General features: G+C 38.2%; 1 protein-coding gene across 2 annotated transcripts in view; it reads right to left on the bottom strand.

The window, feature by feature from the left end:
• The window catches only part of SHROOM4 (shroom family member 4), a 218476-nt gene that overhangs the window by 89466 nt on the left and 104451 nt on the right, over positions 1–24559 (bottom strand). For both annotated transcript variants that reach the window (XM_027608821.2, XM_027608822.2), the window contains exon 2: positions 22384–22535. In XM_027608821.2, the coding sequence (XP_027464622.1) occupies positions 22384–22535 (152 nt within the window). The remainder of the gene's footprint in view (positions 1–22383; positions 22536–24559) is intronic.

The raw sequence follows: 24559 nt of genomic DNA, 5'->3' as shown, positions 1-24559 counted from the left end.
GAAAAACCCACAGCAAATATCATCCTCAATGGGGAAAAGCTGAGAGCCTTTCCCTTAAGATCAGGAAACGACAAGGATGCCCACTCTCACCAGTATCTTTCAACATAGTACTAGAAGTCCTAGCAACAGCAATCAGACAACAAAAAGAAATAAAAGGTATTCAAATTGGCAAAGAAGAAGTCAAACTCTCTCTCTTTGCAGATGACATGATCCTTTAAGTGGAAAATCCAAAAGACTCCAACCCCAAATGACTAGAACTCATACAGTAATTCAGTAATGTGGCAGGATACAAAATCAATGCACAGAAATCAGTTGCTTTCTTATACACCAGCAATGCAACTGTAGAAAGAGAAATTAGAGAAACAATTCCATTTACAATAGCACCAAAAACCATAAGATACCTCAGAATAAACCTAACCAAGGAGGTAAAGGATCTATACTCTAGGAACTACAGAACACTCATGAAAGAAATTGAAGAAGACACAAAAAGGTGGAAGAACATTCCATGCTCATGGATCAGAAGAATAAATTGTTAAAATGTCTATGCTACCCAGAGCAATCTATACCTTCAATGCCATCCCGATCAAAATTCCAATGACATTTTTCAAAGTGCTGGAACAAACAGTCCTAAAATTTGTATGGAATCAGAAAAAACCCCAAATCGCCAAGGAAATGTTGAAAAAGAAAAACAAAGCTGGGGGTATCACATTGCCTGATTTCAAGCTATCTTACAAAGCAGTGATCACTAAGACAGCAGGGTACTGGCACAGAAACAGACTTATAGACCAATGGAACAGAATACAGAGCCCAGATATGGACCCTCAACTCTATGGTCAAATAATCTTCGACAAAGCAGGAAAAAATATCCAATGGAAAAAAGTCTCTTCAATAAATGGTGCTGGGAAAATTGGACAGCTATATACAGAAGAATGAAACTCGACCATTCTCTAACACCATACACAAAGATAAACTCAAAATGGATGAAAGACTTCAATGTGAGACAGGAATCCATCAAAATCCTAGAGGAAAACATAGGCAGTAACCTCTTTGACATCGGCCATAACAACTTCTTTCAAGATACATCTCCAAAGGCTAGTGAAACAAAAGCAAAAATGAACTTTAGGGACTTCATCAGGATAAAAAGCTTCTGCACAGCAAAGGAAACAGTCAACAAAACAAAGAGGCAACCCACAGAATGGGAGAAGATATTTGCAAATGACACTACAGATAAAGGGCTGGTATCCAATATCTATAAGGAACTTCCCAAACTCAACACCCAAAAAACAGATAATCAAGTCAAAAAATGGGCAGAAGACATGAACAGACAACTTCTCCAAAGAAGACATACAAATGGCTACCAGACACATGAAAAAATGTGGAAAAAAGGGAAATTCAAATCAAAACCACACTGAGATACCACCTTACACCAGTTAGAATGGCAAAAATTGACAAGGCAAGAAACAACAAATGTTGGAGAGGTTGTGGAGGAAGGGGAACCCTCTTACACTGTTGGTGGAAATACAAGTTGGTACAGCCACTTTGGAAAACAGTGTGGAGGTCCCTCAAAAAATTAAAAATAGAGCTACCCTATGACACAGCAATTGCACTACTGGGTATTTACCCCAAAGACACAGATGTAGTGAAAAGAAGGGCCATATGCACCCCAATGTTCATAACAGCAATGTCCGCAATAGCCAAATTGTGGAAAGAGCCGAGATGCCCTTCAACAGATGAATGGATAAAGAAGATGTGATCCATATAGAGAATGGAATATTACTCAGCCATCAAAAAGGATGAATACCCAACTTTGACATCAACATGGATGGGACTGGAGGAGATTATGCTAAGTGAATTAAGTCAAGCAGAGAAAGTCAATTATCATATGGTTTCACTTATTTGTGGAACATAAGGAATAGCATGTAGGACATTAGGAGAAGGAAGGGAAAAATGAAGGTGGGGAAACCGGAGGGAGAGATGATACATGAGAGACTATGGACTCTGAGAAACAGACTGAGAGTTTTAGAGGGGAGGAGATGGATTAGCCCGGTGATGGATATTAAGGAGGGCACGTACTGCATGGAGCAGTGGGTGTTATACGAAAACAATGAATTATGGATCACTACATCAAAAACTAATAATGTATTGTATGGTGACTAACATAACATAATAAAATAAAATAAAAAAGATATATATATATATATATATGATATATATCCATAATATTTGTGTGTGTGTGTGTGTGTGTGTGTGTGTGTGTATCTTCTTTCCCATTCATTCACTGATGAACATTTAAGTTGTTTCTATATGTTGGCTATTGTAAATAATGCAGTAAGCATAAGGATGAATGTATATTTTCAAATTAGTGTTTTTGTTTTCCTTAGGTAAGTACTCAGAAGTAGAATTCCTGAAACATATGGTAGTTCTATTTTAAATTTTTTGAGAAACCTCTGTGCTGTTTTCCATAGTGGCTGCACAAATTTAAATTTTCATTAAAAGTGAACTGGAGTTCTCTTTCTCCACATCCTCACCAACACTTGTTATTTCTTGCCTCATGAGAATAGCAATTCTAACAGGTGTGAGATGATATCTCCTTGTGGCTTTCATTTGTATTTTCCTAATGATTAGTGATGTTGAGCAAATTTTCATGTGCCTGTCAGCCATCTGTATGTCTCCTTTGGAAAAATGTCTATTCAGATCCTCAGCCCATTTTTTAAAATCAGAATCTCTTTTTGCTATTTAGTTGTATGAGTTCTTTATATGTTTTAGATATGAATCCCTTATTAGATACAATTTGCAAATATTTTCTCCCATTCAGTAAGTTGCCTTTTCATTTTGTTGATGGTTTCCTTTGCTGTGCAAAATATTTTTAGTTTGATGTTGTCCCACATTTCTATTTGCTTTTGCTGCCTTTGCTTTTGGCTTTAGATCTAAAAGCTTAAGGCAAAGAGTGGTGTCAAGGAGCTTACGCCCTATGTTTTCTTCTAGGACTTTGATGGTTTCAGTTCTTACATTTGAGTCTTTAGTCCATTTTGAGTTAATTTTTGTATATGGTGCAAGATAGTTGTCTAGTTTCATTCTTTTGCATGTGGCTGTCCAGTTTTCCCAGCATCGTTTATTAAGGAGACTGTCCTTTCCCTATTGTATATTCTTGGCTCTTTTGTCACAAGTTAATTTACCGTATATATGAGGGTTTATTTCTGGGCTCTCTATTCTGTTCTATTGATCCATGTCTCTGTTTTTATGGCAGTACCATACTGTTTTGATTACTATAGCTTTGTAATATAGTTTGAAATCAGGGAATGTGATGCCTTCAGCTATGTTCTTCTTTCTCACTATGCTTTGGCTATTCAGGGTCTTTTAGGATTTTTTTTCTATTTATGGGAAAAAAATCATTGGAGTTTTCATAGGGATTACACTGAATATAGATTTCTTTGGGTAAATGGACATTTTAACAATATTAATTATTCTAATCCATGAGCATGGAATTTCTTTCCATTCATTTGTGTCTTCTTTGATTTCTTTCATCAATGTATTATAATTTTCAGTGTATAGATCTTTCACCTCCTAGGTAAAATTTATTCCTAGGTGTTTCATTCTATCTGATGCAGTTGTAAATGAGATGATTTTCTTTCTCCTTCTGATAGTTCATTGTCAGTGTACAGAAATGCAACAAATTTTTTATATGTTGATTTTGTACCCTGTAACTTTACTGAATTCATTTATTAGTTCTAACGGTTTTTTGGTGGTGTCTTTAGGGCTTTCTATATATAAAATAATGTTGTCCACAAATAGTGACAGTTTTATGTTTTCCTTCCCAATTTGGATGTCTTTTATTTCCTTTTCTTGTCATATTGTTCTGGCTGAGACTTACAAAACAGGCACGCCTCATTTTATTGTCCTTTGCTTTATTATGCTTCACAGATACTATTTTTTACAAATTGAGGGTTTATGGCAACCCTGTGTTGAGCAGGATTATTGGTGTCATTTTTCCAAAAGCATTTGCTCACTTCATGTTTCTGTGTCACAATTTGGTAATTCTTGCAATATTTCAAGCATTTTCATTATTATTATATTTATTATGGTGATCTGTGATCAGAGATCTTTAATGTTACTATTGTAATTGTTTTGGGGTACCATGAACTGTGTCCATATAAGAGGGCAAATGTGTGTTCTGATTGCTTCATCAACCAGCTATTCCCCCTCTCTCCTTCTCCTTGGAACTCCCTATTCCTTGAGACACAACTATATTGAAATTAGGCCAATTAATAACCATACAATGGCTTCCAAGTGTTCAAGTGAAAGGAAAAGTTTCATGTCTCTCACTTTATTTTTTTTATTTTAATTTTTTAAAGATTTTATTTATTTATTTGACAGAGAGAGACATACAGCAAGAGAGGGAACACAAGCAAGGGAAGTGGGAGAGGGAGAAGCAAGCTTCCCACAGAGCAGAGAGCCCGATGTGGGGCTCGAGCCCAGGACCCTGGGATCATGACCTGAGCCGAAGGCAGACGCTTAACAACTGAGCCACTCAGGCGCCCCTCATGTCTCTCACTTTAAATCAAAAGTTAGAAATGATTAAGCTTAATGAGAAAGCCATGTCAAAAGCTGAGATAGGCCAAAATTTAGACAAAGTTGTGAATGCAAAGGAAAAGTTCTTGTAGAAAGTTAAAAATGCTATTCCAGTGAACACACAAATAATAAGAAAGCAAAAGTCTTATTGCTAATATGGAGAAAGTTTTAGTGGTCTAGACAGAAGATCAAACCAGCTACAACATCCTCTCAAGACAAAGCCTAATCTAGAATAAGATCCTGACTCTCTTCATTTCTATGAAGGCTGATAAAGGTGAGGAAGCTGAAGAAGAAAAGTTTGATGCTAACAGAGGTTGGTTCATGAGGTTTAAGGAAAGAGGCCATCTCTATAACATAAGAGTGCAAGATGAAGAAGCAAGTACTGGTATAGAAGCTACACCAAATTATCCAGAAGATCTAGTTAATTAACAAAGGTGGCCACAATAAAAAAACAGATTTTCAATGTAGATGGAAAGGTCTTATATCGGAAGAAGATGTCATCTAGGGCTGAGTAGGAGTTAAGATGGCAGAGTAGCAGGGGAACCCTGAGCTTGCCTCATCCCTCAAACATAGCTAGGTCAACATCAAATCACCTTGAACAACTAGGAAATTGATCTGAGGATTAAGAAAACAATCTGCACAATTAGAGGGAGAGAACATGGCAGATGTGAGGTTTGGAGATGTGAATAAGTGGAGAGAAAAGCCATGGTGCCACCAAGGGGAGGAAGCCCTTTCCATAGAGAAATCAGGGAGAGAAAGAGACAGTAGGAGAGAGAGCAGCACATATGGTTTGCACAAGACACTGTGGTGTGGGGATCCCCTGGGTCACATTGGGAGAGAATGCTCCCCTTCCTGGGGTACATTTGGAAGAGGGTATTTTGCCTCTCCAGGGACAAAAGGCCTGCTGGGCACAATTGAGTAGCCATTCAACAGCAGGGGACAGAGGGCAGATAACCTGGTTGCAGCTCTTTGCTGTGCTTCATCATAGACTCCAGGCACCTACACAGGCATGCGACTGCTTTTCTAGGACACATTAGTGTTGGGTGCAGTGCTGTGAGGCTCTCATCCAGGAAAGGGGAGTGGGTCCATGCCTTGCTGGGTCCTTTAAGATTTGGAGTTTTGAATCCCAACCACCAGCCAGAGATAAAACACAGAACTGTGGTGCCAGGTGTGCCAACAACCTGTGCACAGACACGTTAAGGGCAGGGATGTGTTGAAAGCCTGAGACACAGGAGGGGAGACTGTTCACTTTTCTGTGAGGTATCCCTGAACAGTGGCAGCTGAGAGTTCCCCTCTCTGGGGATGAGAGAGTGGAGTGATGCCATTTTCCACCACCACCACCACCACCACCACCACCACCACCACCCCCTGACACCCCCACATACCCACCAGCACGGTTGGACAGCAGAGAAAAACTGAGCACCTCCGGTGGAGGCTGGAGTCGCTTACACCAAACCCTACCCCCCTGCACTTGTCAGGGGCATCTTTACCATGGCAGGACTGACTGAACCAGTGCAGTGGGCCTCTCCCTCAAAAGACCAACACAGGTCCCCTGCATGTACCAACTGTATTGATCATAGAGTGCTCCAAAGCATCAGCTTCAGTTCTGGTGGAAGTAGGACCAGACTTTACTTTTATTTTTTTACTTTTTAAATTCTAAAAAATATTATTTATTTTATTTATTTTTGTTGTTGTTGTGAGGGGAGAGGAAGAGAGATGATATTAATCTTAAGCAGGCTCCATACACAGCATGGAGCCTGACATGGGGCTTTTTCTCACAACCCTGAGATCATAACCTGAGCTGAAAACAAGAGTCAGATGCTTAACTGACTGAGCCACCCAGACACCCCTTTTATTCTATTTTATTATTTATTTATTTATTTATTTGGGAATCAGGCATATAGTTTTTTGTTGGTTTGTTGGTTTATTTGTTTCCTTTTCTCATTTTTGGATTAGCCTTCTTTTCTTTTTTCCTTCTTTCTTTCTTTTTCTTTGGAATCAGGCTTTTACTTTTTTTGTTTGTCTATTTGCTTTTTTGTTCTTTTTCCTTTTCTCTATTCTTGGATCAGACTTTTTTTAAAATCTGGTTTATCTTAACAAATGAATCAAAGCAAACCTAGTTAAAGGTCCAAACACCCCACTGCAAGCAATGAGGAACTCTGCAGAGGACTGACCTGTGGGAAAAAAATAGCCAAAATACAACAGCAGAGTGCACACAGCACACACCAGAAACACTTCCTGATGTGCCAGGCCCTGGACAGTTTATGGCCCTTCTTAATATAGTATTATGCTCACAAGCAGGAAACATAATAAGCTTTCATAATACACAAAAGACAGAAACCTAGACATAAAGACAAGATGGAGGAATTCTCCCCAAAAGAAAGCTCGAGAAGAAATTACAGCCAGGGATTTGCTCAAAACAGATATAAACAATATATCTGAACAAGAATTTGGAACAACATTCATAAGAATATAAACTGGGCTTGAAAGAACCATAGAAAACACCAGAGAAAACCAGGCTGCAGATAAAAGACCTAAAAACTAATCAGGCCGAAATAAAAAAATGCTATAACTGAGATGTAAAACCAACTGGATGTAATCACAATGAGGATGGAGGAAGCAGAGGATCAAATAGGTGATAAAGAAGATAAAATTATGGAAAATAATGAAGTTGGAAAGAAGAGGGAAAGAAAATGATTGGATCACGAATATAGACTTAGGGAACTCAGCGATCCCACAAAGTGCAATAATATCCATATCACAGAAGTCCCAGAAGAAGAGAGGGTAAAAGGGGCAGAAGGTTTATTTGGACAAATTGTAGCTGAAAACTTCCCTAATCTGGGGAAGGAAACAGGCATTCAAGTCGAAGAGGCACGGGGAACTCCCCTCAAAATCAAAAGAAATGGGTCAACACCAAGACATATCATAGTGAAACTTGCAAAATACAAAGATAAAGAGAGAATTCTGAAAGCAGCTAGGGACAAAAGGTCCTTAAGCTACAAGGGTAGACACTTAGAGTTAGCAGCAGATCTGTCCATAGAAACTTACCAGACCAGAAAGCAGTGGCATGACATATTTAACATGCTGAATAGGAAAAACATTCAGCCAAGAATACTTTATCCAGCAAGGCTGTCATTCAGAGTAGAATAAGAGATAAAGTTTCCAAGACAAGCAAAAACTAAAGAAGTTTGTGAAAACTAAACAAGCTCTGCAAGAAATATTAAGGGGGACACTTGAGCAGGAAGAGACCAAAAAAGCAACAAAGACTATAAAGGAACAGAGGCAATCCACAGGAACAGCAACTTTACAGGTAATACAACAGCACTAAATTCATATCTACCAATAATTACTCTGAATGTAAATGGACTCAAGGCCCCAATCAAAAGACATAGGGTATCAGAATGGATAAAAAAAACAACAACAACAAAATAACAAGACCCATTGATATGCTGCTTACAAGAGAATCATTTTAGACCCAAACACATCTCCAGATTGAAAGTGAGGGGGTGAAGAACCACCTATCATGCTAATGGACATCAGAAGACAGCTGGAGTAGCCATACTTAGACAAACTAGATTTTAAACCAAAGCCTGTAATAAGAGATGAAGAAAGACACTATATCATAATAAAGGGGTCTATCCAACAAGAAGATCTAACAATTGTAAATATTTATGTCCCCAACTTGGGAACAGCCAAATATATAAATCAAGTAATAACAATCTTAAAGAAACTCATTGATATCAATACAATAATAGTAGGGGACTATAATACCCCACTCCACAATGGACAGATCATCAAAGCAGAAGATCAACAAGGAAACAAGGGCTTTGAATGACAAACTGGACCAGAAGGACTTAACAGATATATTCAGAGTATTTCATTCTAAAGCAGCAGAATACACATTTTTTGAGTACATATGGAAAATTGACCAGAATACATCACATACTGGGTCACAAATCAGCCCTCAAAGTACAAAAGGATTGAGATCATACCATGCATATTTTCAGACCACAAGGCTATGAAACTTGAAGTTAACCACAAGGAAAATTTTGGAAGGACCACAAATATAAGGAGGTAAACAACATCCTGCTAAAGAATGAATGGGTTAACCAGGAGATTAAAGAAGAAATTTTAAAAATACATGGAAGCAAATGAAAATGAAAACACAACAGTCCAAAACCTTTGGGATGCAGCAAAGGTGGTTATGAGAAGGAAGTATATAGCAATACAGGCTTTTCTCAAGAAGCAAGAAAAGTCACAAAAATACAACCTAAACTCACACCTAAAGGAGCTAGAAAAAGAACAACAAATAAAGCATAAAGCCAGCAAAGAAGGGAAATAATAAAGATTAAGGCAGAAATAAATGACATAGAAATAAAAAAAAAAAAACCAGTAGAACAGATCAATGAAGTTAAGAGCTGGTTCTTTGAAAGAATTAACAAAATTGATAAACGCCTAGCCAGACTTATCAAAAAGAAAAGTCAACTTTCAAGTCTTATTATTTAAGAGACACATTTTGTAAGACTATAGCTGTCATAGGTAGTGATTCTGCTAATGGATCTGGGCAAATAAATTGAAAGCTCTTTGGAAAATAGTCACCATTTTAGATATTATTAAGGACATTCATGATTGATGGGAAGAGGTCAGAATGTCAACATGAACAGGAGTTTGGAAGAAGTTGATTCCAACTCTCATGGATGACTGAGGGGATCAAGACTTAAGTGGAGGAAGTAACTGCAGATGTGGTAGAAATAACAAGAGAACTAGAATTTGAAGTGGAGCCTGAAGATGTGAGCGAATTGTGATCTCATGATAAAACTTGAATGGATGAGGAGTTGCTTTTTACAGATGAACAAATAAAGTGGTTTCTTGAGATGAAATCTACTCCTGGTGAAGATACTATGAAGATTGTTGAAATGACAAGAAAAGTTTAGAATATTACATAAATCTAATTTATAAAGCAGCAGCAGTTTGAGAGGATTGATTCCAATTTTGAAAGAAGTTCTGTGGGTAAACTATTATCAAACCTTTCTCGTGCTACAAATAAATCATTCATGAGAAGAAGAGTCAACTGATGCGACAAACTTCACTGTTGTCTTATTTTAAGAAACTGTCAGAGCCACCCCAGCCTTTAGCAACCAACACCCTAATCAGTCAGCAACCATTAACATTGAGGCAAGACTCTCTACCAGCAAAAATGTTTCAAGTCATTGAAAGCTCAGATGATAATTAGCATTTTTAGAGATAATGTATTTTTAATTAAGGTATGTACATTATTTTAGACATAATGCTGTTGTAGACCTTAAATAGACTATAGAGTTGTATAAACATAACTTTAATATGCACTGGAAAACCAAAAAATTCATTTGACTTATTTGCATTATTGTGGTGTCCTGGAACCAAAACCACAATATTTCTGAGGTATGCCTGTATTATGTTGGATAAAATTGTCAAGAGTGAGCATCCTTGTCTTGATCCTGATTGTAGAGGAAAAGCTTTCAGGTTTCACCATTAAGTATGTTAGTTGTAGGCTTGTCATATATAGCCTTTATTATGTTGAGGTATTTTCCCTTTAAACCCACTTTGTTGAGAGTTTTTATTATAAATGGATGTCAAATTTTATCAAATGCTTTTTCTGCATCTATTGAGATGATCATATAATTTTTACCTTTCACTTTGTTGATGTGGTTTATTAGATTGATTTTCAGATTTGCTGAACCATCCCTGCATCCCTAGAATAAATCCCACTTGATCATGGTGTATGATCCTTTTAATGTATTGCTGAATTTGGTTTGCTAATATTTTGTTGAGAATTGAGGCATTGATCTTTATCAGGAATATTAGCCTGTAATTTTTACGTGTGTGTGTGTGTGTGTGCTGTCTGTCCTTGTCTGGTTTTGGTATCAGGGTAATGCTAGCCTCATAAAATGAGTTTGAATGCATTCCCTCCTTTTACAATTTTTGGAAGAGTCTGAGTAAGATAGGTATTAAATCTTCTTTAAATGTTTGGTATAATTCACCACTGAAGCCATCTGGTCCTGGAGTTTGTTTGTTGGGAAGTTCTTGATTACTGTTTCAATCTCCTTACTAGTAACCAGTCTCTTCAGATTTTGTATTTCTTCATGATTCAATCTTGGAAGATTGTGTTTCTAGGGACTTATCCATTTCTTCTAGTTTGTTCAATTTGTTGATGTCTAATTGTTCATTGTAGTCTCTTACGACTCTTTGTATTTCTGTGGTATAAATTTTAACATTACCCTTTTTATTTCTGATTTTATTTATGTGAGCCCTCTTTTTTTTCTTAGTGAGTCTAGCTAATGGTTTGTCAATTCGTTTGTCTTTTCAAAGAATCAACTCAGTTTCATTGATTTTTCTTAGTGTCTTTTTAGCCTTTATTTCCCCTCTGATCTTTATTATTCCCTTCCTTCTCCTAACTTTAGGTTTCATTTGTTCTTCTTTTTTCTAGTTGCGTTAGGTGTAATGTTAGATTATCTGAGATTTTTCTTGTTTCTTGAGGTAGGCCTATATCTCTATGAACTTCTCGTACAACTGCTTTTGCTGCATCTCATAGATTTTTCTATATTGCATTTCCATTTTCATTTGTCTCAAGATATTTTTAAAATTTCTCCTTTGATTCCTTCATTGACCCATTGGTTGTTCAGTAGCACATTGTTTAATATATATATAGTTGTAATTTTTCTAGTTTTCTTCTTGTAATTGATTTCTAGTTTCATACATTATTAGAAGAGATGCTTGACAGGATTTCAATCTTAAATTTATTGAGACTTGTGTTTTTTTAAAGACTTTATTTTAGAGAGAGAGAGAGTGTGCAAATGGGGGGGAGAGGCAGAGAGAGAATCTCAAGCAGACCCCCCCCCCCCCGCCGAGCCCAGAGCCCGACGTGGGTTTTGATCTCACAACCCTGAGATCATGACCTGAGCCAAAATCAAGAGTTGGACACTTAACTGACTGAGCCACCCAGGTGCCCCTACACTTGTCTTTTTTAAAGATTTTATTTATTTATTTTGAGAGAGAGAGAGAGTGCGAGTGTACAAGCTAGTGGGGAGGTGGGGGGGAAAGCAGAGAGAGAATCTCAAGCAGTTATATTTACTTTACCAATGAGATTTTTACTTGCATACATTTTCTTGTTAATAATTATTAGTACCTTCTTTTTCAGCTTAAAGAGGTCCCTTTAACCTTTCTTATAAGGCCAGTTTAGTGGTAATGAACTCGCTTAGCTTTTATTTGTCTGGAAAACTCTTTACCTCTCCTTCAATTCTCAATGATAAACTTACTGGATAGAATATTGTTGGTTGGAAGATTTTTCCCCTTCAGCACTTTGAATATATCATGCCACTCTCTTCTGGTCTGCAAATTTTCTGCTGAAAAATCTGTTGATAGCCTTATGGGGGTTCCATTGTGTGTAAAAGTTTTGTTTTATTCTTGCTGCTTTTAAGATTCTCTCTTTAACTTTTAACATTTTCATTATAATGTGTCTTGGTGTGGGTATTTTGGGGTTCATTTTATTTGAAACTCTCTGGGCTCTCTGTACCTGGATGTTTATTTCCTTCTCTGGGTTAGGGAGGTTTTCAGCCATTATTTGTTCAAATAAGTTTTCTGCCCCTTTCTCTCTCCCTTCTCCTTCTAGAACTCCTATAATGTAAGTGTTATTCTGCTTGATGTTGCCCCATAAGTCCTTTAAACAATCTTCACTTTCTAAAATTCTTTCTTTCTTTTTTAATAATTTTCTTTAAAGATTTTATTTATTTGACAGAGAGAGAGTACAAACAGGGGTAGCAGCAGACAAGGGGAGAGGGAGAAGCAGGCTCCCCGTGGAGTTGGGAGCCCGATGCAGGACTTGAGCCCAGGACGCTGGGATCATGACCTGAGCCAAAGGCAGTCACTTAACTGACTGAGTCACCCAGGCACCCCTAAAATTCTTTTTTTTTAAAGAGATTTTATTTATTTATTTGACAGAGAGAGAGAGAGACAGCGAGAGAGGGAACACAAGCAGGGGGAGTGGGAGAGGGAGAAGCAGGCTTCCCACTGAGCAGGGAGCCCAATGCAGGGCTCCATCCTAGGACCCTGGGATCATTACCTGAGCTGAAGGCAGACGCTTAATGACCAAGCCACCCAGGTGCCCCTAAAATTCTTTTTCTTTTCACTGTTCTGTTTGGGTGAGTTCCACTGACCTGTTTTCCAGATCACTGATACTTTCTTCTGCTTCATCTAGTCTGCCATTGAACTCCTCTAGCATATTTTTCTATTCAGTTATTGTATTCTTCAGCTCTGTGACTTCCATTTGGAACTTTCTTATATTTTCTATCTCTTTGTTGAAGTTTTCCCTGTATTCATCCATTCTTCTTCCAAGTTTGGTGAACATTTTTATGACCATTACTTTAAATTCTTTATCAAGTAAATTATTTACCTCTGTTTTATTAAGGTTTCTTTTTGAGGTTTTTATCTTGTTCTTTTACTTGGAACATATTTTTCCATTTCTTCATTTGCTCGACTCTCTGTTTCTATGTATTGGGTGAGAAAGCTACATCTCCCAGCCTTAGAAGAGTGGCTTGTGTAGATGATGAACCTTATCATTTAACTTTGTCCTTGCTTTTGGTTGTCTCTGGAATATTTGTGATTATCTAAGTAGGCTGATTTATTCTTGATAGTTCCCAGTTGTTGAGGGTGTACCAAGACCTGTCATCTTAGTCAGAACCTAGTTTCAGGTTGATTGGAAGCTAGCCCCTCAGGCAGCAGGTTTTAAAGTATGCAAATATATACAGTCATGTGGGACTGTGGTCATAATCCTTGCTGACCTCCTGTTCCGGCAATGTGGAGGTTTTTCCTAGACAACAGTTGCAAAAATCATGGCTCTGCACAATGTATAAACACCTTTCTGGAGGGTACCAGCAAACTGTAACAAGGCAAAGATGATGTCCCCCAACCTATGTTCCCTGAGAGTACCTCCTTAGCCTCCAGATATATGGGAAACCTGACATCTACCCCTCACGTTGAAGCTCCGGGACAAGTAAATACACCTTTTTCACAGGAAGATTGGGGGTGTGTTTCAGTCTGCTATCTGTGTAATGCCCTGGTGGTGATAGCCTGCCAAGAACTATGTCTCTTATTGTTTCAGTCCTGTTGGGCATACAGATGCAAGGCTCCTGCCATCAGATTCAGGAGATCAAGGGGTATCTCCTGTGTAGACTACATGTGCACACTGGCTTTAGCAAGGCAGAGCAAGACTGCAGGGCCAGTCCATGCCTACTGGCTTTAGTGGAGCAGTGGGAAAGCACAGGGCTGGGGCATGCCCACTGGCTTTTGTGAGGCAGCATATCTCTGGTATATTAATACATGACAGAATACTTACAGTTTTATTGAGTTTTAACAGTTTTAACCGCTTTTTCCTCCACCCTCATGCAAAGTCCCTTCACTTTTGAAATTCAATTTAATTGTAGATGGCATGTGTATAATGACAACAACGGAGTGAGGTCAACTAGGGGAGCTGGCAGACAGCCTGGACTAAGCCCCAAAATATGGTAGTTCCTTTTCATATTCATGTTGGTCTAAGATCTATACATCAGGTTTGCAGGATAAAAACTAGATGTTTGTTTTGTTTTGTTTTGTTTGATCAGTGTGCCTAGAGTTGATCAGTTACTGAAAAACAGTCACAAATAAGCATACTCATAAAAGACTAAATGTAATCTCATCTGCCAATCTAGGTAACCTTGAGTAATATAACTACCAAGTGGACCAGTTACTCATATTCTCTACTTCCCTATATCTGATGTGTAAATAAAAAATTCTGAATCTTTCCAATGGGCCAAACATCTACTAGGTGCTAGAGACACAACAATGAACACAAAGTAGCCCCACCCCTCATGCTTCTGGTCTAAGAGTTTGCAAAATTTTTTCTGTAGAGACCTAAATAAGAACTTTTAGGATTTTCAGGTCATACGGTTTCTTTCAGAACTATTAAATCATGCTGTTGTGTGAAAGCAGCCATAGACAGTACATAAACAAATAGGCATGATTTTGTTCCAATAGAACTTTATTTATGGACACTGAAATTTGACTTTCATATAATTTTCACATGTCATGAAATACTATTTTTCTCTTGCTTTTTTTCTCCCTAACCATTTAAAAATATATTTCTAAAAAACACTCAGAGCTGGGCACCTGGGTCGCTCAGTTGGTTGAGCGACTGCCTTCGGCTCAGGTCATGATCCTGGAGTCCCGGGATCGAGTCCCACATCGGGCTCCCTGCTCAGCAGGGAGTCTGCTTCTCCCTCTGACCCTCTTCCCTCTCATGCTCTCTATCTCTCATTCTCTCTTTCTCAAATAAATAAATAAAATCTTTAAAAAAAAAACACTCAGAGCTAGCAGGCCATTCAAAAACAAGTGGTGGGCTAGATTTAGCCCATGAGCTGAAATTTGCCAACCCCTGTCTAGTCTAATGCAAAAGATAAATACAGAAACAAATTATTTCAATACAATGTGATAAAAGCTAGAGTTCTATGGTTCTGTGGGAGCTAGAGGAAGGCCATCTAACTTAATCCAAGGCATCAAAGAAAGTATCCTATAAACATCAACCCCAGAGCTGAGTCTTAAAGAATGTTAATATGAAGGCATTAACTAAGCAAAGAAAGGGAAAACTATGCTCCAAGTAGAAAGCAGAGAATGAACAGTCACAGAATTGATAAACAGCATGAAATTCTTGGGCAATGGTATTATTCTAGCATAAAAGGTAAGGAATACCAGATGAAGTTGTAGGTAACGGTAGGGATGAAACTGTAAAATGTCTTATATACCATGCCTCTGGGCAATGAAGGCCACTAACAAGTTTTCAGCAGGGGATTGATAAAATTGAATCTGTATTTTAGATTTATCGCTGTGGCAACAGTTTGGCAGACAGATCTGAGTCAGCTGAGAGGCTACGGAAATAGTCCAGGGGCAAGATGATGAGGGCCTGAACCAGGCAAAAGCAGTGGAAATGGAGAGAAGAGGATAAATTCTAGAAGTGTCTAAAAGGTAAAATTAACATGGCTTAGTGAGGAGAGCAAGAAGTAAAACATGACTCAGGTTTCTTACTTGGATGGCTAGGTGGATGAAAGTACCACCAGGTGCTATTGGAAGGAGAGAGAGTTTTATAAGCTAGATAATGAATTCAGATTTATACACATTGTATTGCATTTACTGTTGGGTTTTCCTGTGGAGGTTTTTACCAGGCCACTGTACATATGAATTTTGGGAATGGATTAGAACTAGAGACATAGTTATGAGCACAGATGTGGTAGTTAAAACCATGAATGACTGTAGTTGCTCAGATTCAGCAAGTAGAGTAAGAAGAGTCATAGGCCATGGTGATTAAAGGAGACTGAAAGAATAGGAGAAAATATTTGAGGCTTTGATGATAGTAAAGAGTAGCTGTAAAGAGAATGGAGTATGAGAAAGCTAAAAGGAGAAGAGGTTGCTGTCAGAGAGGTGAATTTAGTCTTTCACAACGGATTCCTGAAAATTAATCCTTAATGCCTCGAGGCAGTGGTTCTTAAACTATAAGCTTTTTACCTGGAAAGCTTGTTAAAACACAGTGCTAGGCACCAACCCCAGAGTTTTGATTCAGTAGGTCTTCGGTGGTGCTCAATAATTTGCATTTCTAGCAACTTCCTAAGTGATGCTCACCCGTGAGAACCACAGCCCTAAAGCATCCATTTTATGCAATGAATTAACTTTTTTAATGGATCTAGAATGCTCCTAGTTGTGTATCATCCTTGGGGATAGTAAGATAATAGACACTCAACTTATTTTCTTTGTTTTGTGATTCAGATAAGGAACCCTGTTAGCAAGCCTGGAGGGTGTCAGAGGCTGTGAGAGCAGAGACCATACCTATGTTATTCATGACTGATTCACCAGACTCTAGCATAGGTTAGACATTCGGTTAATATATGTTGACTGAAAGATTGACAAGGTCCATAGTACATTTGGAGGAGTGAGCTGCTGATATAGAGGGTTTACTGCTGAAATTATGATCAAGGACCCAGAAGAGTAAAGTTTGTGATCCTCTACAAGGACAATAAAATCTTTCAGTATGACAACATGAATTGGGGTCGGGAAAATGATGGTGAAGCAGGTGCCAAAATATAAAATGGAAGTGGGAGAATGACCTGGAGGCTGATAGAGGACAGCAGTAGGGAAAGGAAAATGATAGAGCCTGCATGTTGAATTTCAAAAGTGAAGGGACTTTGCATGAGGGTGGAGGAATAATGCTTTGGAAGTTATCTATAGAGAACATGCCTAATCCAGTGCATATGAACATACCACTGACCATTAAATTGTGTCTTGCTTTTTTATCACTTAATACAGTGCCCTGAGACTTTACCCACATAATCAAAAATTATTTTTACACATTTTCTCTTTTTGGATAGTTCTATATATATATATATATATTTTTTTTTTACCATATACATCCTCTTTCTTTCATACACATTTCTTCTTAAGGCCATTCCTAAGAATTTTATGTGTTTGATTGCTATCGTGAATGGGATATATTTCTCCTAATAGCTCCAAATTGGTTATTCTGGTCTATTGTTCTTTTAAATTAAATTTGCGCTTCTTTGACTTATCCTCTGAACTAGTTGTAACATCCTCATTAAGTAAATAAAATCTTTAAATATGTTCATTTTTTGTATCATTATGAGAGTTAAGATTTTTACCTTTTAAAAATTATCTTTTGGGGCGCCTGGGTGGCTTAGTCAGTTAAGCATCTGCTTTTGGCTCAGGTCATGATCTCAGGGTCCTGGGATCAAGCCCCGCTTCAGGCTCCCTGCTTGGCAGGGAGTCTGCTTCTCCCTCTCCCTCTGCCCCTCCCCACTGCTTGTGCATGCTCTCTTGCTCTTTCTCAAATAAATGAATAAAATCTTTTAAAAAATTATCCTTTAAAATTTGCAATGAATTATTATTGTGCAATATTACTGAAGTAGATTTGATAAAATTCATTTATAGGTTTTGCATCTAAGTTCACAAACTGAAGGGAATATTCTTTTTGGAACAGTCTGTCGGATATTGGTATCAGAATGATGCTAGTTTCAAAATCAATGTGAATAACTCTGCAAGATTTTCAATTCTATAACAATGTGGATATTCCTAGAAAATTTGAAGGAACTCACTGATAAAAAACATCTGGCCCTAAAGTATTTTTGGAAGTTTCTCTTTGATAATTGTTTTCAATGTTTCTACAGTTACAGGCCCATTTTGTTTTGAACTTCTTACTAATGCATGGTGTTTAACATTTTATTAGATATTTCATATTTGCTGAGATTTTCAAATTTATTAAGGTACAATTATAGTAGTTTCCTATAATTTAAGAAAAGTTATTCGTATTTGTTGCTCTATTCCATTTATCATTTAAATTTTATTTATAATTTATCTTTGTTTTAATTAAATTTGCTAGAGGCTTATCTACTTAATTCATCCCCCCCCATAAAAACAACATACCCCTTGGCTTCATATTATATTGGATTCTTAATCATGTAATTTCATTCTTCATTTTTAATAATGAAATATTTAAGGTTATGAATTTACTTCTGAATATTGCTCTCAAAGTTTTGATAAGTCGTGATCTCATTTTTGTTATTTTTTATTAGTCTGCTAGTGTTTCTTTTGGCTAATACTTGCATATAAATGTGTTCTGAAATATTAAAACAGTGGAAGACTTTTGTTCAAATTTGTTTCTAAATTTGTAGAAGCTTTACATTATCACCAGAGAACAGGGCAAGGCTGATTTCTACTTGTAAGGGTATGCAAAGATTTTCTTTGTGGTGTAGCACATGATCATGGGTATTAAAGAGGGCACGTTCTGCATGGAGCACTGGGTGTTATACGCAAACAATGAATCATGGAACACTACATCAAAAACTAATGATGTAATGTACGGTGATTAACATTACATAATAAAAAAATGTTCTTTGAATATTTGAAAGAGGGTGTATTCACTGTCAATCAAATATAATTTTTGATGTTAATTAAATCTGATGAATTGTATTTTTCAAATATTCTAAGTACTTATTTTCTTGGTCTACTTTATCTGTCATAGTTAAATTATATAAATCTTCCATATAGACATTTCTATAATTTTTCTTCTTGTATTTCAAATAGTCTTTTATTCAAATATTTGGATGTAAAAAAATGTTTCATGAATATAATATCCTTAAAATAATTTGTATCTTCTATCAATATTAAATAAATCTCGCGGGACCAACAAGATTGTATAGTTATTGTTCCTGTTTTGTTTTGTTTCCAAATAGGTAAGTGACATGATCAGATGCCTTATTTGGAGAATGGACTGATCAGAAGGAGGTGAGACCAAAAGATGAGAAGCCAGTGAAAGGACTCTTATAATCTTCCAGGTAAGAAATCATGAGTGACTGGATGAAGACCAAGGCTGCAGAGAGGTTTATAGCAAGTAGAATCATTAAGACTTGGAATTAGATTGAAGGGGGTTGGGGCAAGTGAGAAGAGTTGAGAGTTAACACCTAGATTTCTGACTTAGCTGACCATTATCTAAAAAACAAAAAAAACCAGAAAGAGCTGGTGTGGCTTTTCAGAATAAGCCATTTTCTAAAGTTCTTCTTTCTCATTATATTCATCCCAAAGTACTCGAGTCCAGACTTAAAGCTCAGTGTTGAATCTTCACCAATGGATTGCTTACTCAAACCAAAGTTTACCTTAGTATAAAACACTAGGCTAAATATTAAATTTCAGGGGATCACCTTTCATTTATGTGCTAAGAGCTCCTTCATAAATTTGAGGAACCATTTGGACTAAGAAAGAGGGAATAAATGCCTTCTAACACCATTCCTGGGGTAATCCATACAGGAAGGCTAAGTTTTCCACAAGAGGGCAGCATCACCTAATAAATTATGTCATTGAGAGCCTCCTCCAATAGGCGCTGGGGGGAGGCTGAAAAGGTAGACAGTATAAGTTCGGGAGCCATAGGACCTGCCACACCATGAAAACCAAAGGGTCCTACTATCTCCAAGGCCATAATTACAGCTACTCCTAAGTGGTAGTGGCAGATGTTGCTACAGCAGGAACAAAGAGAACATGGTGCTCACCACAGAAGGATGAGTAGGGGACAGCCAGATAACTCTCATTCTTATGGCTGGCTCAGAAGACACCAGGGATGGTGTCTACATTCCTTACATAGTGCTGGTATCTCTGTATAACCCGTATCTCCCAGGGACCTTTATTTCATGTTGAGATCTTTGTCACCCCTAATGTCACCCCAGATCATGTGCTGTAAAGGTTAGGCTGCAAAGCACACTACAGTTCTGGCATTCTCCTTACTTAATAATGTTTGGTTACTCCAATTATGCTTCTCTTATACCCCAGGGAAAGTAATGGGAATGAAATTCCTTGAGAACCCGGTAAGTGAAAGACATTTTACATACATTGCCTTATTTAATCATTACAACAATGCCATTATATAGGAACTATTATATGTGACAGAACTAGGCAGTGTCATACATGGGTCTATCTGACTCTAAAGCAAAAACTACCAAGCTACCTCTCCAAGAAGCCTTGTTTAAAACCTAAATCATGACTGATTCAAGACTGAGTCAGTGGCAACGTATCTATTGTATAAAACATTGCTTAACCTGTCACTTCCTATCCAGGTACATGAGCAGGGATGGCTTAATTTTAGGTACCAGCAGGTAATCCAATCAATCAATAGGATCCTATGTAACCTCACCCTTACTAACTTAAAACCCTTTCCCCCTTAAGTATTCTCTCAGGATAAATCACTTGGATGTAGAGCATGAGAACAGCTGAAGAATTAAAGACGGCTTCTGCGTTTCTGGTTTGGTTGACTGAGGGCATGGTGGTCCCAAGCACTGAGATAAGGAGCTTGAGAGGAAAAGCTGACATGTTAGGTTTTGGGCATATTATACTTCAAATGCTTCTGAGACATCTAAGTATAAATGTCCAGTGGGAAGTTGGCTATATGGGCCTGGGGCTCAAGAAATATAATAGATACATGTAAATGAGAATTTAAACTCTGGAACTGAGTGAGGTTCTCCATGGTATATTAACAAAGTTAGAAAGAGTGGAACTGGGCGCCTGGGTGGCTCAGTTGGTTAAGGGACTGCCTTTGGCTCAGGTCATGATCCTGGAGTCCCTGGATCGAGTCCCACATTGGGCTCCCTGCTCGGCAGGGAGTCTGCTTCTCCCTCGGACCCTCCCCCCATCTCATGTGCTTTCTCTCTCTCTCATTCTCTCTCTCTCTCAAAGAAAGAAAGAAAGAAAGTAAGAAGGAAAGAAGAAAGAAAGAAAGAAAAAGAAAGAAAGAAAGAAAGAAAGAAAGAAAGAAAGAAAGAGTGGAACTAGGGAAAACACCACCATGTTAGGGATGATCAGAGGAAGAGCAGGTAGTAGAGGAACCTGGTTTTAAAAAATGAACAGAGAGGTAGGAAAGTAACAAGAAAATGGGGTATCTTGCAAGCAAGAAAGCAGAGTTTCACAAAGGAGAACATAATCCAGAGCAACAATGTCAAATGCCATATACTAGTCACACGTGACGAAGACTGAAAGCAATCCATTGACTTTGACAATTAAGAAGTAATATGTAGCTTTTGACAGAGTAGTTTCAGTGGGGTTCTGTAGGTCAAATTCAGACTGCAGTGGGTGGAAAACTAAATTGTAGATGAAGACAGTGAGTATAGACTCTCCTTTTGAGAGACTGAGTATGAACAAAAGGAGAAACATGGGGCAGTAGCCAGAGCCCCCGATAGTAGGATTATGGGAAGATGCTTTAAAAATATTTTTTCTAGTAAAAATAATTAAGATGGAGAAGCTCAGCCTTGTGTATAGGATAAAGGAAACTCACAGAATGGAGAAGTATGAGCTCCAGTAGCACAGAGCAAAGATACAGCAGCAAAATGGAAGAAGCCATATGGAAAGCTCACCAATAAGCAAATGTGTAATTGCAGCAAAACAACTGTGCCCAAGTATGTCCTTACCTTCCTTTTGCTTTAGCCACTCCACTTATCTGGAATGCCTTTCTCCTCCTGATGGCTTATCTGTCCAATTATACCCACCCTTTAGCTCAAATTCCACTTCCTCTATGAACTCTTACCCTACCAATCTCTTCTGAAGTACTCTCTCTTTCTCTTGAATTCTAATAGCAATTTCTGTCTGAATAATCCATTTGACAATCATCCTTCAGCCTGTGAAATCTCCTTTATTGCTTTTTTCCCCCCAAAATGTATTGCTAGTTAATTTGTCACACATGTGTCTTTTCTCCCCCATTTGACTGTATTCTCCTCAAGGGCAGGGTTTCTATCTTAGAGTTTGCCACAGCTTCCAGATTGCCTACCGTGGCTGGTAGCAGGGTCTCTTTAAATCTATGTAGTTGATTTAAATAAAAACCTGAAAGAATAAATCTCTGTGGTTGAACAGGGGCAGCCTGTTATGAAGGAGACAGAAAAACACCAGGTTAGTAGGCCCTTGGTGTATATGGAATCATTTACTTCTCTTGGTAGCAAATAAGGAGACTGAGTCTTGCAGATATAAAATAGACTATATAAAATTATATAAAATAACCAGGGTGACACAGGTAATATGTAGCAGTGTCAGGATTTGAACCACAGACCCTTTCTCCTATGCCATTCTGCTTCAGTTGTCCGCAAAATTCTGTTCATGTGAGACACTTCTTTCATGAGGTGTCAAGAGACATAACTCTCTTGAGGCTTTAGTACCAACCTAGCGGTTCAGTGGCCCCTATTCCTTATAGCAGCAAATCTCCCTGTACCTTACCTCCTGACAATCAGCTTGAGGATCCGGAAGGAGCCTTTGATGAGGATGAGGGCCTCTTGGCGGGAGCCATACAATGGAGTGCCATTGATATTCACCAGCTCATCACCAGTCCTCATCTTCTGGGACAAGGCTGCCTTGCCCCCATCTTCAATCTGTGTTGCAGAGAACAGAACAGAAAGCAGGTAGGTGGTGAGATGACTCCTTACCCAAAATTCTACTTCCTGGTTCCTCCCAAACTCAGAGCCATAAGTAGTACCGGGGGAAAGGCTCCAGGAAGCTCCAGGAAACAGCTAAGAAGCTGATCACAGCCTAGTATTTATATTTACAGAAGGCCAACCTTGGGCAAACCTTTGAGGAAGGAGGCAATACTGAAATAATGCAAGCTCTGCTCTGGAGGAATCCACGTCCTTCTGGGGAGACAAGCACTTCTCAATGAGAATGTTTGGAAGGACTGTGACAGTGTGAGCTGAAGTAGCAGCACGGCATAGCAAAATGTGAACACAAATTAGAGCCAGAAGAGCTAGGCTCCAGCAAAATGACCTTTGACAAGTCCTTTCCTATCTTGGGGCAGCCTTTGAAGTCTGATAAAGTTGAGTTTGAATCTTGGTTCTAGTACTTCCTAGCTCAGTGACCCTGAGCAAGTTACCTAACATCTTTATGTCTCAATAACCTGACAGAGGAAAATAAATAACAAGAGTACCTACCTCACAGAGCTGTTGGCATAGAGAATGTCTGATAATATTTACGTCCTCAGTAAATGGGAGCTCTGATGAGTATAGCAAGGGAGTTGACTCTGAAGACCTTGAGCTTCAGCTCAATATTCTGTGAGTGGAATTGCCAATTCAAAAGATACAAAGGATGTACAGACAAAGTAACTGATCATGTGTCTATGCTCTTCAACAAGTGCCTAGTACAGTGCTTCTAGGGTATGGAACACAGTGGGCATTCACCAAAATCTGGAAACATAGGTGTTCATGGTACCATCACAGCCTACAGAATTACCATTGACCAGGGCAATCTTGGTAAGAAGGTAGTCAGGCTGGAGGGCATAGAAAGCAGGCAGAAATAATAGCAGCTGGGGTCGGCAAAAGAAAAGCAAAGCAGAATGTCCCCCATGGGTCCTTGATTATGGCTACTTTTATATGTAACATTCTTTGTACCACAAAGGTGAGTTCTACCTATTAGGACATCAATTTCATCCATGGTGGTAGGAGCCATCTCATCCATCCATTAATCATTCCTCAAAGTTTTAGTGAATTTCTAGTATGCACAGGACAGCATGCTAAGTGCTATAGCTCCCAGCCTCAAGTTTAGGCTATGTCTGAAGTTCACATCTAACCACAGAGATGGTTAGATAAAAAATGTCCACCCCACTGATGGAATCAGGAAGAGATGTTTGTTTTTCTCCCAGGGACAAGGAAGGTGAGGATGATTAAACCATACAATCTTTGGGGAAAGAAAGATTCTAAGTGGGGCAACCAAAGGCTGGTCTTTGCTGTAGGTGTTTTTACATTTCTACTCTTCTTCCAATCTTTTTCTCTGTCTTTTATAGATTCCCTCCAATCTATCCCTCACCATGCAAGTTAGAATATTGCTGAGCTTTACGTTGGCCAGCTCATGCGCAATTTGGCAGTCAAGACCTCCTGAGTGCAGAGAAAAATGTTAATTCAGGATTTAAAAAAATCCCATCGAATAAATTGAAATTCTAAGTTAAATAACAGACTATTATTAAATTTATTGCTGCTAACCCAACTTTTTTTTTAAATTAACCTTTGTCTGACAAATCATAGGTTAGCCAAGTGACATTGAATATATATACCTTTGTTCCAGTACCTGAGCCACCACTCAAGATAAAACAAGCCAATATTGGTAAATGGGGAACAACTCTCAGCAAATTAATTAGGATCAGATTCTTACTTCTATTGTCATTAGCATTATTACTTCACAGTCACTGCTGCCTGCTGCCAAAAAAAAAAAAAAAAAAAAAAAAAAAAAAAAAGCAAAGTGCTGTACTTGAATTTCAGAAGTTCTATTTGAATGACTCATTTCTTTGGCATCCAGAGAGGGCCCTCAGCATCAGGCAGGACTTTCAACAGGGATCAGCCATCTAAAAGGGCTTCCTTAGGCTAACAAAGAGCCACAAACAGGAGCCTAACTAATGAATGCTAACAGATTT

The sequence above is a fragment of the Zalophus californianus genome, chromosome X (genome assembly GCF_009762305.2).
Source record: "Zalophus californianus isolate mZalCal1 chromosome X, mZalCal1.pri.v2, whole genome shotgun sequence".
NCBI lineage: Eukaryota > Metazoa > Chordata > Mammalia > Carnivora > Otariidae > Zalophus > Zalophus californianus.
Note: the sequence above shows the minus strand (reverse complement) of the source record. Positions and strands in the feature narration are given on the sequence as shown.